This window comes from Drosophila virilis, chromosome 2 (assembly GCF_030788295.1).
Source record: "Drosophila virilis strain 15010-1051.87 chromosome 2, Dvir_AGI_RSII-ME, whole genome shotgun sequence".
NCBI lineage: Eukaryota > Metazoa > Arthropoda > Insecta > Diptera > Drosophilidae > Drosophila > Drosophila virilis.
In genome coordinates, this window is record NC_091544.1 from 25,080,819 (window position 1) to 25,098,425 (window position 17,607).

The following is a 17,607-nucleotide window of genomic DNA, read 5'->3' on the forward strand; positions in this document are numbered from 1 at the left end:
AACGACATAACTCCGCGCGGTATGATGGATAATAGCTCCGCGGGGAGATATGACGTTCCAAAACGACATAACTCCAGGCGGTATGATGGGTAATAGCTCCGCATGGAGAAATAACGTTTCAAAACGACATAACTCCGCGCGGTATGATGAGTAATAGCTTCGCGGGGAGATATGACGTTCCTAAACGACATAACTCCGCGCGGTATGATGGATAATAGCTCCGCGGGGAGATATGACGTTGCAAAACGACATAACTCCGCGCGGTATGCTGGATAATAGCTCCGCCGGAAGATATGACGTTCCAAAACGACATAGCTGCGCGCGGTATGATGGGTGCTAGCTCCGCGGGGAGATATGACGTTCCTTAACGACATAACTCCGCGCGGTATGATGGGTAAAAGCTGCGCGGGGAGATATGACGTTCCAAAACGACATAACTCCCTCCGCTCGGATGGAAATAGCTCCGCGGGGAGATATGACGTTCCTAAACGACATAACTCCGCGCGGTATGACGGGTAATAGCTCCGCGGGGAGATATGACGTTCCAAAACGACATAACTCCAGGCGGTATGATGGGTAATAGCTCCGCATGGAGAAATAACGTTTCAAAACGACATAACTCCGCGCGGTATGATGAGTAATAGCTTCGCGGGGAGATATGACGTTCCAAAACGACATAGCTCCGCGCGGTATGATGGATAATAGCTCCGCGGGGAGATATGACGTTGCAAAACGACATAACTCCGCGCGGTATGATGGATAATAGCTCCGCGGGGAGATATGACGTTCCAAAACGACATAACTCCAGGCGGTATGATGGGTAATAGCTCCGCGGGGAGAAATAACGTTTCAAAACGACATAACTCCGCGCGGTATGATGAGTAATAGCTTCGCGGGGAGATATGACGTTCCAAAACGACATAGCTCCGCGCGGTATGATGGATAATAGCTCCGCGGGGAGATATGACGTTGCAAAACGACATAACTCCGCGCGGTATGATGGATAATAGCTCCGCGGGGAGATATGACGTTCCAAACCGACACAACTCCGCGTGGTGTAATGGGTAATAGCTCCGCGGGGAGATATGACGTTTTAAAACGACATAACTCCCTCCGCTCGGATGGAAATAGCTCCGCGGGGAGATATGACGTTCCAAAACGACATAACTCCGCGCGGTATGATGGGTAATAGCTCCGCGGGAAGATATGACGTTGCAAAACGACATAACTCCGCGCGGTATGATGGATAATAGCTCCGCGGGGAGATATGACGTTCCAAAACGACATAACTCCAGGCGGTATGATGGGTAATAGCTCCGCGGGGAGAAATAACGTTTCAAAACGACATAACTCCGCGCGGTATGATGAGTAATAGCTTCGCGGGGAGATATGACGTTCCAAAACGACATAGCTCCGCGCGGTATGATGGATAATAGCTCCGCGGGGAGATATGACGTTGCAAAACGACATAACTCTGCGCGGTATGATGGATAATAGCTCCGCGGGGAGATATGACGTTCCAAACCGACACAACTCCGCGCGGTATGATGGAAATAGCTCCGCGGGGAGATATGACGTTCCAAAACGACATAACTCCGCGTGTTGTGATGGGTAATAGCTCCGCGGGGAGATATGACGTTCCAAAACGACATAACTCCAGGCGGTATGATGGGTAATAGCTCCGCGGGGAGATATGACGTTCCAAAACGACATAACTCCGCGCGGTATGATGGATAATAGCTCCGCGGGGAGATATGACGTTCCAAACCGACACAACTCCGCGTGGTATGATGGGTAATAGCTCCGCGGGGAGATATGACGTTCCAAAACGACATAACTCCCTCCGCTCGGATGGAAATAGCTCCGCGGGGAGATATGACGTTCCAAAACGACATAGCTCCGCGCGGTATGATGGATAATAGCTCCGCGGGGAGATATGACGTTCCTAAACGACATAACTCCGCGCGGTATGACGGGTAATAGCTCCGCGGGGAGATATGACGTCCCAAAACGACATAACTCCAGGCGGTATGATGGGTAATAGTTCTGCGGGGAGATATAACGTTTCAAAACGACATATATCCGCGCGGTATGATGGGTAATAGCTCCGCGGGGAGATATAACGTTCCAAAACGACATAACTCCAGGCGGTATGATGGGTAATAGCTCCGCGGGGAGATATAACGTTGCAAAACGACATAACTCTGCGCGGTATGATGGATAATAGCTCCGCGGGGAGATATGACGTTCCAAACCGACACAACTCCGCGCGGTATGATGGAAATAGCTCCGCGGGGAGATATGACGTTCCAAAACGACATAACTCCCTCCGCTCGGATGGAAATAGCTCCGCGGGGAGATATGACGTTCCAAAACGACATAACTCCGCGTGGTATGATGGATAATAGCTCCGCGGGGAGATATGACGTTCCAAAACGACATAACTCCGCGTGTTGTGATGGGTAATAGCTCCGCGGGGAGATATGAGGTTCCAAAACGACATAACTCCACGCGGTATGTATGATGGGTAATAGCTCCGCGGAGAGATATGACGTTCCAAAACGACATAACTCCAGGCGGTATGATGGGTAATAGCTCCGCGGGGAGATATGACGTTCCAAAACGACATAACTCCGCGCGGTATGATGGATAATAGCTCCGCGGGGAGATATGACGTTCCAAACCGCCACAACTCCGCGTGGTGTGATGGGTAATAGCTCCGCGGGGAGATATGACGTTTCAAAACGACATAACTCCCTCCGCTCGGATGGAAATAGCTCCGCGGGGAGATATGACGTTCCAACACGACATAACTCCGCGCGGTATGATGGGTAATAGCTCCGCGGGGAGATTTGACGTTCCAAAACGACATAGCTCTGCGCGGTATGATGGATAATAGCTCCGCGGGGAGATATGACGTTCCAAAACGACATAGCTCCGCGCGGTATGATGGATAATAGCTCCGCGGGGAGATATGACGTTCCTAAACGACATAACTCCGCGCGGTATGACGGGTAATAGCTCCGCGGGGAGATATGACGTTCCAAAACGACATAGCTCCGCGCGGTATGATGGATAATAGCTCCGCGGGGAGAAATAACGTTTCAAAACGACATAACTCCGCGCGGTATGATGAGTAATAGCTTCGCGGGGAGATATGACGTTCCAAAACGACATAGCTCCGCGCGGTATGATGGATAATAGCTCCGCGGGGAGATATGACGTTGCAAAACGACATAACTCCGCGCGGTATGATGGATAATAGCTCCGCGGGGAGATATGACGTTCCAAACCGACACAACTCCGCGTGGTGTGATGGGTAAAAGCTCCGCGGGGAGATATGACGTTCCAAGCCGACACAACTCCGCGCGGTATGATGGGTAATAGCTCCGCGGGGAGATATGACGTTTCAAAACGACATAACTCCCTCCGCTCGGATGGAAATAGCTCCGCGGGGAGATATGACGTTCCAAAACGACATAACTCCGCGCGGTATGATGGGTAATAGCTCCGCGGGGAGATATGACGTTCCAAAACGACATAGCTCCGCGCGGTATGATGGATAATAGCTCCGCGGGGAGATATGACGTTCCAAAACGACATAGCTCCGCGCGGTAGGATGGATAATAGCTCCGCGGGGAGATATGACGTTCCAAAACGACATAGCTCCGCGCGGTATGATGGATAATAGCTCCGCGGGGAGATATGACGTTCCTAAACGACATAACTCCGCGCGGTATGACGGGTAATAGCTCCGCGGGGAGATATGACGTTCCAAAACGACATAGCTCCAGGCGGTATGATGGGTAATAGCTCCGCGGGGAGAAATAACGTTTCAAAACGACATAACTTCGCGCGGTATGATGAGTAATAGCTTCGCGGGGAGATATGACGTTCCAAAACGACATAGCTCCGCGCGGTATGATGGATAATAGCTCCGCGGGGAGAAATAACGTTTCAAAACGACATAACTCCGCGCGGTATGATGAGTAATAGCTTCGCGGGGAGATATGACTTTCCAAAACGACATAACTCCGCGCGGTATGATGGATAATAGCTCCGCGGGGAGATATGACGTTGCAAAACGACATAACTCCGCGCGGTATGATGGATAATAGTTCCGCGGGGAGATATGACGTTGCAAAACGACATAACTCCGCGCGGTATGATGGATAATAGCTCCGCGGGGAGATATGACGTTCCAAAACGACATAGCTCCGCGCGGTATGATGGATAATAGCTCCGCGGGGAGAAATAACGTTTCAAAACGACATAACTCCGCGCGGTATGATGAGTAATAGCTTCGCGGGGAGATATGACGTTCCAAAACGACATAGCTCCGCGCGGTATGATGGATAATAGCTCCGCGGGGAGATATGACGTTGCAAAACGACATAACTCCGCGCGGTATGATGGATAATAGCTCCGCGGGGAGATATGACGTTTCAAAACGACATAACTCCCTCCGCTCGGATGGAAATAATAGCTCCGCGGGGACATAGCTCCGCGGGTAGATATGACGTTCCAAAACGACATAACTCCGCGCGGTATGATGGGTAATAGCTCCGCGGGGAGATATGACGTTCCAAAACGACATAGCTCCGCGCGGTATGATGGATAATAGCTCCGCGGGGAGAAATAACGTTTCAAAACGACATAACTCCGCGCGGTATGATGAGTAATAGCTACGCGGGGAGATATGACGATCCAAAACGACATAACTCCAGGCGGTATGATGGGTAATAGCTCTGCGGGGAGATATGACGTTCCAAAACGACATAGCTCCGCGCGGTATGATGGATAATAGCTCCGCGGGGAGATATGACGTTCCAAAACGACATAGCTCCGCGCGGTATGATGGATAATAGCTCCGCGGGGAGATATGACGTTCCTAAACGACATAACTCCGCGCGGTATGACGGGTAATAGCTCCGCGGGGAGATATGACGTTCCAAAACGACATAACTCCAGGCGGTATGATGGGTAATAGCTCTGCGGGGAGATATAACGTTTCAAAACGACATATATCCGCGCGGTATGATGGGTAATAGCTCCGCGGGGAGATATAACGTTCCAAAACGACATAACTCCAGGCGGTATGATGGGTAATAGCTCCGCGGGGAGATATAACCTTTCAAAACGACATAACTCCGCGCGGTATGATGGATAATAGCTCCGCGGGGAGATATGACGTTGCAAAACGACATAACTCTGCGCGGTATGATGGATAATAGCTCCGCGGGGAGATATGACGTTTCAAACCGACACAACTCCGCGCGGTATGATGGAAATAGCTCCGCGGGGAGATATGACGTTCCAAAACGACATAACTCCCTCCGCTCGGATGGAAATAGCTCCGCGGGGAGATATGACGTTGCAAAACGACATAACTCCGCGCGGTATGATGGATAATACCTCCGCGGGGAGATATGACGTTCCAAACCGACACAACTCCGCGCGGTATGATGGGTAATAGGTCCGCGGGGGGGGATATGACGTTCCAAAACGACATAACTCCACGCGGTATGTATGGTGGGTAATAGCTCCGCGGAGAGATATGACGTTTTAAAACGACATAACTCCAGGCGGTATGATGGGTAATAGCTCCGCGGGGAGATATGACGTTCCAAAACGACATAACTCCAGGCGGTATGATGGGTAATAGCTCCGCGGGGAGATATGACGGTTCAAAACGACATAACTCCGCGCGGTATGATGAGTAATAGCTTCGCGGGGAGATATGACGCTGCAAAACGACATAACTCCGCGCGGTGTGATGGATAATAGCTCCGCGGGGAGATATGACGTTCCAAACCGACACAACTCCGCGCGGTATGATGGGTAATAGCTCCGCGGGGAGATATGACGTTCCAAAACGACATAACTCCACGCGGTATGTATGATGGGTAATAGCTCCGCGGAGAGATATGACGTTTTAAAACGACATAACTCCAGGCGGTATGATGGGTAATAGCTCCGCGGGGAGATATGACGTTCCAAAACGACATAACTCCAGGCGGTATGATGGGTAATAGCTCCGCGGGGAGATATGACGGTTCAAAACGACATAACTCCGCGCGGTATGATGAGTAATAGCTTCGCGGGGAGATATGACGCTGCAAAACGACATAACTCCGCGCGGTGTGATGGATAATAGCTCCGCGGGGAGATATGACGTTCCAAACCGACACAACTCCGCGCGGTATGATGGGTAATAGCTCCGCGGGGAGATATGACGTTCCAAAACGACATAACTCCAGGCGGTATGATGGGTAATAGCTCCGCGGGGAGATATGACGTTCCAAAACGTCATGGAACAAAAACAAATATACTGACATTTATTATTTTTATCAATTTATTATTTGTACGCATGACTTATTGTTTGAAAGTACCAGTCACGATTAAAGTCTATTTAAAATTGAAAATTTAAATTCCCTTAGTATTTAAGTAACGTTTATTTTAGTAGTAGTTGTAGTAAAATGTACATTTCAATAAGATTTTATTGAGTCTCATATTTTAGGATTTTTAAATATGAAATAAAATTTCAATAAAATAAAATATTATTTTTCGTCACACACTCGCATTCATCTTATGGAATACATATAGTAACATACCTGTAATGCATTAGCACAATTTACAACTTAACGATAATTGGTGTAAGTGACCTTTTCAGTATAAGTACTAATAGTAAGCTGTCAAGCAGGAGGCTTCACTGGGTTAGTTTTTAAAATTTATAATATCTAACTAGTGCAGTGGGATAGCGACGTGACATTATCAATGGCTTCTGGCAACAGTTCCCAAGTATCTATTGATTATACGAAGCATAAATGTTCAATCAATAAGAGCAGTTAGACTAAAAAAGAATAAAAACCTCCCGATCATCAGCATTAAAAGCGCCTGGTCCCGCTTTGTCAGTTTTTACTCTTTGGTAATTGCAAAGCATAAAGCATTACAAAAAAAAAAAAAACAATAATAGCACAGTGCCCTTTTAATGGGCTGCACCCTGTTACACCTGTTGTAGAGGCCAATGTTTTATTTTATTTTAATAATAAATGTATACTTTAGATAATTTTATCTAATGATCTAAAATATCGTATACAGTTGCAAACAATTTAAAAATAATTTAAAATATTTAAAAATACTGTTTTATGTGTGTGTTTTATTTCTGCAGCCTAAAAGCTCTATAGTTCCCACCGTATGAATTTAATACAATAAGCTTTAGATTTTAATGCAATATTTTTGCAATAGTAAACCGCTTTACGGTCTACTGTCCAACATGTCAATCGATAAAGTGACAAAATACTTTGTGCAAGAGCAAAAAATGCGCCTTATGCCGCAGATTTACCATTGACGTGACGACTTGTGCATAATTAATGATGCTCGCTGACAGAGTCAGGTGTGACTCTCAGGTAAGCCACGTCACTCATCAGCAGCACAAGCAGAGCTTAAGCCGCACTCTTAACAATTTCATTTTATTTGAAATTGTCATTGTCTGGCGTATTGCTAGAGTCCCGTTTCGTGAAGTCCACTCATAAGTATGCATATTTAATAAGGTTGATGCGTTTTGTGCAAGACATATATATGCAGATATACATATTAATATGTATTTCTGTGGCTGTGCCAGCATCCGTGTATAAATATGTATAGTCTATGTGCTGATATATGCAAATGTTGTTCACTCATTTTGACGCAGCTCCCAAGGGCCACGTTAATGCGGCATTTGTTGCCGCGGGCTAAAAGCACTCAGTTGGCTTTTAGCGACTCCTGACTGTCGGGTTATGCATAAATACATGAAATATGCAAATCCCGATGCAGGTTGCTTCAACGGCAATAACCTGCTCCCTATATACTATATCAAGTCCCTCATGTATTTTTCTAGCTATTCCCTTTCCTTTTTTTGTTTATTTTTCGCCCTTTTTTTTTGCAAACTTGCAGTTGGAATAAAACTCAGTACCCCGAAAAAAATTTCCCAAGTTGATGGCGCTCTTGTGTATTTGGTTTCTGTTTTAGTTTTCTCCGAACTTGTCCAGTTGAAATTGCAAAACTTTTGCTCCAGCTCGTATAATAAACTTCTTTGGTGTATATGCTTGTGTGTGCGAATCTGTTTTTGTGTGTGTGCCTGTTGCCAGCTGCGCACACCTGAACCGCTTTAAGCTCTGCTCCATTATCTTGAAAATGTCAGCATATGAATAAGTAAACATTGAAAATGAAAACAATGCGCCTTTACGCACCTTACAGTACAAATTCGCCTTTGTTCACTTAAAGAATCAAAACAATTAAAAAGAGCTACTATCACACCAATTATTGTGCACTCTAAAGATGTTCCGTTTAATTCTATGTGATTTGTTACAAAACTATACTTTAATATTGTCTACAGTCAAGATTTAGCAGAATATTAAAGTCAGTTTTATCTCACCTATCAAAATACTTGGCATGCAAAACAAATGAAAAAGAATTCTTATGATTGTTATAAAACATAAAAAATAAAAAATATAAATATATGTATATACTCAATCATAACTAAATTTTAAGAAAATATATTTTTCTTTAAATGCTGAAGTAAATTGAAAATTGATGAAAATGCCAACAAACTTGCACATCAATTCAGTTTTAAGAAAGTTATGAAAACTTAAAATCCTGACTTGATATATATTTGGTTTGATGTATATATAAACCACCCCAATATCTAATTGCGACTACGAAAAGAACATTTAAAATCCTTAATCGACAATTATATGTAAATTAACTAGGGTTTCCTTTTTTCTGTTACCAAATATAAATCATCTTGTCAAAAGTTAAATCCAGGGTATTTGATTGGTTTCCTCCGGCGCGTTTCTCAGATTTTGCTTGCAAACGTGAAACATTGCTGGAATGCCAATTATCTTGTTAGCATTTGAGCAGAACGCTATTTCTAGCTAAATCAAGCAAATACCTTATTATAGAGCTTAAAGCCAATTTATGTTTGAAAGCAATCGCAAAATGAAATTTAATTCATATGTAAAATCAAATTTAACTCACATTATTTATTTGCATCAATTGTTTGACAGTTTGAACTGCTTTGAATGCTGCCTATGCCAAATGCCACGTCATTATCAAACTAACCAGCTTAAATATAGACATCATTAAATCTGAATTGTCACGGACTGGGGCGAACTCAATCTGGTTGTCGTAATTTCCACAGTGGCGCATAAAAGTATGCTGCATAAGCGAGTCGGCAAGCTCGAGTGTAATCAAATTAATATTATGCGCGTACTTCAGCAAATAACTGTAATATGCTCTCTATGGCTCACTCGAAATTATAATACTCATGAAGTAGTCCGCTTTGAATGGTGCGGACAGACAACCGGACGGATAGGCAGACAAAAGCATGGGGTGGGCGAGTAGCTTGTTTTGTTGGGCATTGCTCTTGTTTTTGTAATAAGCAAGTATTTATCTCGCGTTGAAAACCTCATCAGGCTTAAGCACTGCGCTTAATTACCCGCAGCGCCAGAGTCCTTGAGCAGACGTCTGCCTGACTGATGTGTGCGTGTGTCTATGCGTGTGTGTGTGTACTTGCATGTGCGCGCGTGTGCTTGCCCCATATTACTTCATTTACCTACACATATGTCATCTGATGTCGTGGCTGCTGCCGTTTTACGAGTCCCACTCAAATGAAAGACACCACAGAAACCACAAATTACACGTGGCTGGGCCGTCTAGAATTAAGTTGAAAGGATATTCTTGAATGTGTCCAAAGAAAACGTAGAAATAAATTGAATAAATTATATAATAAAAACCGCAACGCTTAAAGCTTTGAATTGAAATTTGGTTAAATTAAAGTTGTTTAAATAAATAAATTAATTATAATTGTATATATTCTTAAATTAATTTTGTATTTTTATACCCGTGTAGAGGTATAATAATATTGTCATGAAATATTTGGGGCAACCAGTCTTTCAGTTTTAAGGGTATCATCCTAAAACTTCGCATATGTCTATCCTTCTTCTGCATGCAATGCATATGTCGGAACGGAACTACCAAATAGCCTGAACTTAACAGGCGTTACAAATTATTACTTATACATTTATAATTTATGAATTGGCAACGTCATAAAGTCTTCATGCTATGCTTAAAAAGGCATATCGCAAAATTGTTTTCAATCGATATTATAAAAGTCGAACCTCGTGCTGAGTATAGTACAGGAAAATAAAAAGGGTAAATTTCACGCATTCACGCAACGGTTAGACGCACGTGGCTATATCGATAAAGCTGGTCAAAGATCGCAGAATGAATGCATGTATCTGCACGATATATACTTTGTCCCATGCTTTTTCAAATACAAGCAGAAAGCTGAAAGAAAGGTGAGATGCGACCCCGTTGCCATATCCCTCGCTTTTATTAGATGCACGCTCCTTTAGTTGTCCCCAACATATTTAGAGTACTCAAGCATTGTCCAACCAGTAAGACTGCACTCGATAGGCGCGCTAGTTGGCTGCTTAGCTGTCTGAGAAGATGGCAATATTTAGGTTAAATCTACTTTACTTTCACGTTCTGCACAGTTAAGTTTAGTTTCTTATGGCATATGCTCATTGAACTACAATCTTAGCACAACATCTTCCTTATCTGCATGCGAATACATAAATAGGACATAAGCTTTACAATATTAAGCAGCACACGTGCATGTCACCCATTAATAGTACATGTTTATTTTTGGGAATAGCATTGCGTGTGTTGACGCTGACCTTTGGGCTGGCAGCTGTGCAAATAGGTGTCGCACGCGCCATTTGCGGCGATTAAAAGAGTCCCACGTCTATTTTTAGCTGAACTTGGTTCATTGCGTTTTTCAAGCCCAAACTCTCTGAAAATATTCGAAAGGTGGCTGCTGCCATCTGTCAGCACGTGTGGGTGTTAAATAAATATTTTTACGCGAATTTCTGCTGTTGACCTTAAGCATGAATCTTGCTAGCCATTTATTTTGACTGGGCCTTAGCTTGTTTTTTAATTAATTCAACATCTGCTGGCAAGCACCTTGTCTGCATTACGAGCTGCTTTAATGGCGCTTTTATGAATACGAATCTGTGAGCATATTAAAAGCGCGTCTAAAGCAATTTATGGCGATGCTAGAAGGACGATTAGATCTCAGTGCCAGGCTACAATTTGTGCAGCCACGACATACGCATATACAAACCAGAGACGATAAAGCTGTTCTCTAACCTTTGAATTGAGAGGCGGCTCAAGATGCTAAGCCCTATTCGAGCTGTTTCCTGATTTCGTTATTTGAGGCTCGCACTTCCGCTTGAGGTCCGCACAAAAGCGTTTGTCGACGCACACTGTTGGCCGTTGGCCTTCGCCACCAGCCGGCCAACGTTACGTATACGTAACGCGTTACGTTTAACGTATGGAAATGCAGGCGGGGCATCCGGACTGTCGAGAGAGCTACGCGCTTGCGTATTTTGGCATCTTAATAAATGCTCTCTCTTTGGCCAACTCTCTTAAGTGCGCTCTTTGCATAACATTTGAAATTGTAATCAGTTGATTTTGATAGCAACAGCAGGTGAAAGGCCAATCTTACGGCCAAGTGGCACATTTTCATGCGTGAGCGGGCATACCTCAGCTCCAAGCTGCAATTAAGATGGTCTGTGCCCCCGAGAGGGGTCCAGAGGCCGAAACATGAGCAGCTAGACAAAATGCTGCACATGAATGTAAAATAATTGGAAGCGTGTAATCTTAGCGGGCCCGTATTCAAATTTCAAATACGCAAATGAACTCGACCTGAACTTAAATTCCAGCATTGAAAGGCGAGCATGCATATTAAATTGGTCTAGATTTTATGGCATGCAACTATAATCAATTTGCTTGGCCTGCCATAAAAACAGGTATCAGCCGAATAATTTATATTAATTGCCCAATTAAGCAGACGCACGAGGCTTGCCATCAAATACACTGCCGTAAAAGTCAATCAAAGTGTTGGCCAGAAAGAAACATATAAATTGCACAATTAGCAAAATTAATGCGAACCGGACTCGTCGCAACCTGAGCGCAAAAGGCAAATCAAAATTTGGGGCACAACATAAAAATGGGGCATGTCGTCAAAATAACTCATACTCAACGTTCGCCATCAAAATGAAATGTAATTAGATGACAGTAAATTGGCTCGGTACAGTTTGAAAAGTTTGTTGTTTGTTGTTTGTTGCTATGTGAGCAAATTAAATTTGTTTAGCCTGCAATTCATTTGCCGAGTCGTTGACTTTTAATGCACACAACGAAGACATTGTTTTGTTGTTGACTTGTTGCCAATTTCTGCTTGACTTGGCTCCGATATTGCCTCAGTACCACCGTCGGGTTTCTTGACATTTGTTGACTCAAGAAAATGCTTTTAATAATTATCTCAGCTTACACATGACTAGAGAAGACCCGTTTTGGGTTTTTGATCTCCACCAACTGGCCATTCGAACACAAAGGATTAAAAGCGCACATTTCGTGCATTGCGCATACGCCGCATGTACACGCACTTGAGCGCTGTGGGCACTTATCATAACTAAAAGTTTGGCCAAATTGCATCAACTTTGCTTTTCATGTCACTGTTGTACACTGGATGCACACTCTTGCCACACACCAACAATAAATGAGAAACGGGAGCAAAGTGTCAAATTTTTGTGGCACACTAAAAAACCGCTACAGCTGTTTATGCTAGGCATCTCTCAGTTTCTCTCTTTACTTTACATAAATAAGAAGAGAGAAGCAGATAATAAGCAAGCGAGAGATCCGTGGCTTAAATTAAGTAGCCAACTGTATATCAAAGGAAGCACCACAATTTTTTCAATTTTGATTACATATACCCTTATTATAACAATCCTATGATCTCCTTCCGTGCAACGCATAAGTGCCTTGAAGAACTGTAACACATAGCCGCCATAAGCTAGAATATGTTAAAAAATGTTTGTTTACCTAACCATTTTAATATAACTCCAATTTGTTTAAATTTCAAATGGAGCTGTTTCACATTTATGTTTATTGAATTAAAAAGCAAACTTTTACTGTGTAAGCTGCCTGCTGCTGAGCGTTGCCGCCTCCTTTCGAGCAGCAATACTCACGCTGACTATCAATCAGCTTCGAGCGCTACATTTATCACAAAGCTAATCAAAGAGAAAGCATTCTGAACTTCAGCAACACACCAACCCCACACACGCTAGTTCTTTTTCTTAGATACAAGCGAATAAATGCTGTGCTGATTATATGAACCTCATAAATATTGAAAGACACATTCAAGAGCTTCTTCCATTATTAATTAATTTTGTTGCATAAAAGGCTTTCTGGCATACAATTTCAGTGTTAGCTTTGCGCGTCCATCTTTGTTTGCCAAAGCACTACTACCCAAGGCTTGTGATTAGCCGCATCGAACAGAAGATGCTTTTTGTCTTACTTTGATACTTGCTGCCGCTATTTCATAATATCTATATTCATCGGTATTAGTATAGGGGTAAAAATTCTGATCCCATCAAGTCAGTGTGTTCTTATAACTATAATATTCTTATAACTATTCCTTATCTGGGCATCGGCATTTGTCTCTGCAAATTTCTTTGCTGTTTTGATCCAAAGTTTGGCTTTTAAGTTTTCTATTCTTGTGTATTCAATACTTAGGTTGACATTCGTTCTGTTATGCATTAATAAATTAATAATAAGATATAGATATATATGGTATAAGAAGGTTCGTGCATGTGTCAGTTCAGCGCTAGGTTCGGTACATCTATTAATTGAATACTTCTGAGAAAAGTACTTTCACTTGGCTTTATTAAATCTATCCAAAAATCATAAGCAGTCTGCCGCCCTTTGTCATTTCACTTTTAGTCTATCAATTTTAAGAGGTAGTCATAGTGTTAGTCACCCATTCTATAAGCTTATGTATATTGTCAACGCTCTTACACATTTCTAAGGTCTCGGGTAATGATTAATAAAATAATATTTAATGAGTGATAATAAAATACTTCTAAAATACTTCTAATAAAACTTTGTTCGCTTATTAATTTAAAGCCATCTGCTTTCTAATGCTCAGATCTGGCCGAGTAGTTGGTTGAGGAGGTGGTCATCGACTGCAGTTCTGTCGTGCGTTTCTTCACATCCATTTTCATCTTTGTTGGCCAAAGTAGTCCTATCCAAGCCCTTCGATTCACCTCATCGAGCAGCACAAAATAGACGAAGAGCACGAATCCCTGAAGCGTGGCCGTAAGACAGAAGAGATAGGAGAAGGCCACGCCCGCTTGCAAGAAGGCAAAGATGCCAAAGATCCAGGATAGACCCAACAGGAAGAAGAGCAGCACAGAGAGACGAATCTGTTTGCTGACCAATTTACGCTCCGCCCGCTGAATGCTCTGACTAAGCGAATGGGAGATGCTGTAGAACACATAGACAAAGATCACCAAGTTGGCAACAGTAATGAGCGTGACAGGGAGGACGACGCCAAAGATGAGCCCGTAGCCAGAGGGATAACATATGCCCGTGTCCATGGCCAGTTGTTCTGTTGTGGGCAGATACGATTCCGGATCAATGCAGGCCACCAGCAAGGTGGGCAGCAGAGGCAAAGACCAGGCAACAAGAGCCGCTTTGAGGATGTAGTGCCTCGGCCGCTCGATGCCAATCACCGTCACATAGCGCTGGAACTGGAGGAAAGCAATTATCAGCATCCAGCAGAATAATGCCAGAATGGAGTACTGCAAAGCAGCGCCCAGGAGTACGCAGCGGGTGTTATCCCCCTGGACAACCAGCTGCTCCGAAATGTCGTCCGTGTTGATGAACACGAACAGCACCATTTGTAGCATCATTGCCATGCAAAGATGCAGCAGCACCTTCGTGGAAGCCTGACTGCGCCAGCTCTTGAACAGCGCCGCGGTCAAAAATATGCCCAGCACGCCAAACAGCGACAAGCAGCAGCCAACAATGGATATGATGTCTAGCACGCGCTCATTGATTGGGGTCACCAGCACCTCCTCGCCCAGGTCATTGCTGCGATAGCTGCCGCCCAACAGATACGAGAACTGGGTCAGATGTCGCGTTTGGCAGACGATAACCGGATCCCGTAGCATATCCGTTCCAGTGCTGGTTGTGATGCCGTCGCTCAGCCAGGTCCGATAGTTCCAATAGCCACAGCCACTGCCCGTCGATACGGCCAGCGCATCTGGTTGCCGATGATTCTCGTTGTGCAGCAGAAAGGGAAGTAATTGCGGCAAGGCCTTACCTAGAAGAAGATAATTGTATCGATATCTTATCGATTAACCGGTTAATGAATTTACCCTCAAATCCGGGTATGCTTATCGATAGCACTTTGCTGCGGGGTCGCCGACTGCGCTTCTGAGTGGCCTCCACAAAGAGACCGTCATGAGCATAGACCTTGAGTATCAGATAAGAAGCGCCACTTTGGCTTAGCTGCCGCCACAGCTGCTCCGGCACATAGGTGGCCGTCTCCAGATTTGTCTCCCTTCTCAGCTGCTCCAGATTCTCGTTTGCATATAGAAAGCGATACCAAAAGCCACTGCCAGATAAATGACGGTTCGGAGCTTCTGACGAATAAATGGCGACTCCAGTGATATTATCACAAGCGGGATTCACGTAAAGTACACTAAGATTGCTGCTTATTAGGGCATGAACACCAATATTCGCCTTGCTCAACACTTCCACGCCATTTGCAGCTGAGTCACTTGCCTCACTGGCCGCATGAACAACAACTTTGCCGCAACTCTCCCTGGGTACGAGCTGCTGCGGCAGTGCATCCATATAATCCTCGAAGCTGTTTAGCAACGAGTTGGTTGCGTTCAGTTGTGCCGATAGCTGCAATACATTCGCATCGCTAGACATGATTTCTCGACAAATGCTGATCAAATCCCCGCTCAGTGCCGCATCCTTCTCCTGCTCCATAAGCTCAACGAACACTTGACCTGCAACATGGACGTCGGCTGGCAGCAATGTTCTATCCTCCTGCCTAAACATATCTCTCATTAGGGCCGTAGTGTGACGACGCTCTTGGGCGTTGTTGGTGCGCCGTCTGCCTTCTAGAAGGTCATCATGGAGACTGTTGAGCTCCACTGTGATCGAGCGCTCTCTAAAACGTCGCATGCACACAACAGGTGCCCACTTATCAATGGGCTCCCACTGAGCGCGCATACCCTTAACTTGGCATTTTCGCGTCACGGGTAAACCATTCCGGAGCAGGCAGATATCATGCAGAGTGGCTGCCTCGCCAATCCTGGCCCGTTTCCAGGTGTTGTTATGTGGACTCTGATCGTGATTGCGTGTGATGTAGTCGTGGAGAAACACTTCCGGTTCACAGTGCAGCGCATTGCAATAGGCCAGACCCGTGATGTCCGCTCTGAATAGTTTTTCCACGCAACGCTCTACCGTACTATTGCGCCACTCCAACCTGCATAGCTGCTGTTCCTTTGGGCAATTATCCGGCGCATCGTCGTTGTCGTCGCTCTCGGCACTCTCGTTGGCTCTGCCTGCTGAGATCGCAATTGCCAACAACGTCGCGGCCAAAAGAAAATTCATAACTTATGAGTCAGCCACGTTTGGAATTAGAGGTCGGAGTAAATGTGTTGGTCACGCGTCCGTCTCTCTGCGAATATCGCGTTGGACTGTTAAGCGGAGTCACTCATTCGGCTGCGGATCACTTTTATTTTTTCTTATCAATAGTAAATTGCCGGGCGATCGCTTATCGAACTTTTTGTTGTGCTCACTCTCGAATGCTCACGAACATAACTAATTCCACAAATATCTCTGTTACTCGTTCTATTTGCGACCGATAACGCTCGGTGCGAACTTCAAAACGTATTCGACATTGCTTGTTTGATTTGTCATTAGCACCGAACCGCAAATTTAGACGGCATAATACACGAAATAATCACGTATGTTAGCTAGGGGTATTTCTATATGACGTAAAAGGTTGTTTAAGTTTAATCAAGCAATTTATTGTACACACATCAAACATTAAAACTATGACCCAGTTTTATTAATACTTTGATAAATATAGTTCATTCATTCATTTATACTATTTCAATCCATTAGGGCCGAAAAAGAAACTTTGAAATATTCCATTATATTATAGCTTCAAATTCAAAACCACACAAATTATCGCTTTGAGCCAAGCCCCAAATTCTGGATAAGATTAACTTTCGTAATTAATGTTTATTAAACGTGACTCATAGCATTACCCAAAACCTCTAGTTTTGCATGTATATATTTACATAATATATATAATATTTACATAATTTAACAAGTTTTTTTTTTTGTGGCTAGAAACATCATTTTCGAAGGTTTATATGAAAATTCCTTCGAGACGTGTTTTACACTTTTCGCAAAATCATCGCTTTATCGGTGGAAATTTCGTTTCAACGATTTTTTTGGTGAATTTTTAGCTGTATTCGATTTGCATCAAACGTATTATTTTCAGCGATCTGGAGAATTTTACAAGCAACAGTGGTAAAATGACGTAAACCGCTTGTATTAAAGTTGTTTGTTTATCGACTGCTCAGTTTGAAAATCATTTTCAAGGCTTGATTTTACAACATACGGGCAAGGGCGGGTTATACCTGATCGTATAAATATATAAATATACAGGAAAGTTAGTCTTATGAGAGT

The 17,607-nt window shown here is 44.0% G+C and overlaps 1 protein-coding gene across 1 annotated transcript; it reads right to left on the bottom strand.

Moving 5' to 3' along the window:
- Positions 1-13,753: 13,753 nt before the first annotated feature.
- Positions 13,754-16,607, bottom strand: Mayo (mayo). The gene is made up of 2 exons (XM_002055889.4): positions 15,267-16,607; positions 13,754-15,211 (listed from the first exon to the last, which is right to left on the bottom strand). Exons 1-2 carry the CDS (start codon positions 16,516-16,518, stop codon positions 14,022-14,024), a joined length of 2,442 nt encoding a protein of 813 aa, XP_002055925.1. The 5' UTR covers positions 16,519-16,607; the 3' UTR covers positions 13,754-14,021.
- Between the last annotated feature and the right edge of the window lie 1,000 nt (positions 16,608-17,607).

Excerpts from the sequence above, each read along its gene's own strand:
- Mayo (XM_002055889.4), bottom strand. The coding sequence starts at position 16,518 with ATGAATTTTCTTTTGGCCGCGACGTTGTTGGCAATTGCGATCTCAGCA. Across the intron at positions 15,212-15,266 it reads AAGCATACCCGGATTTGAGG|GTAAGGCCTTGCCGCAATTA; the intron begins GTAAATTCATTA and ends ATCTTCTTCTAG.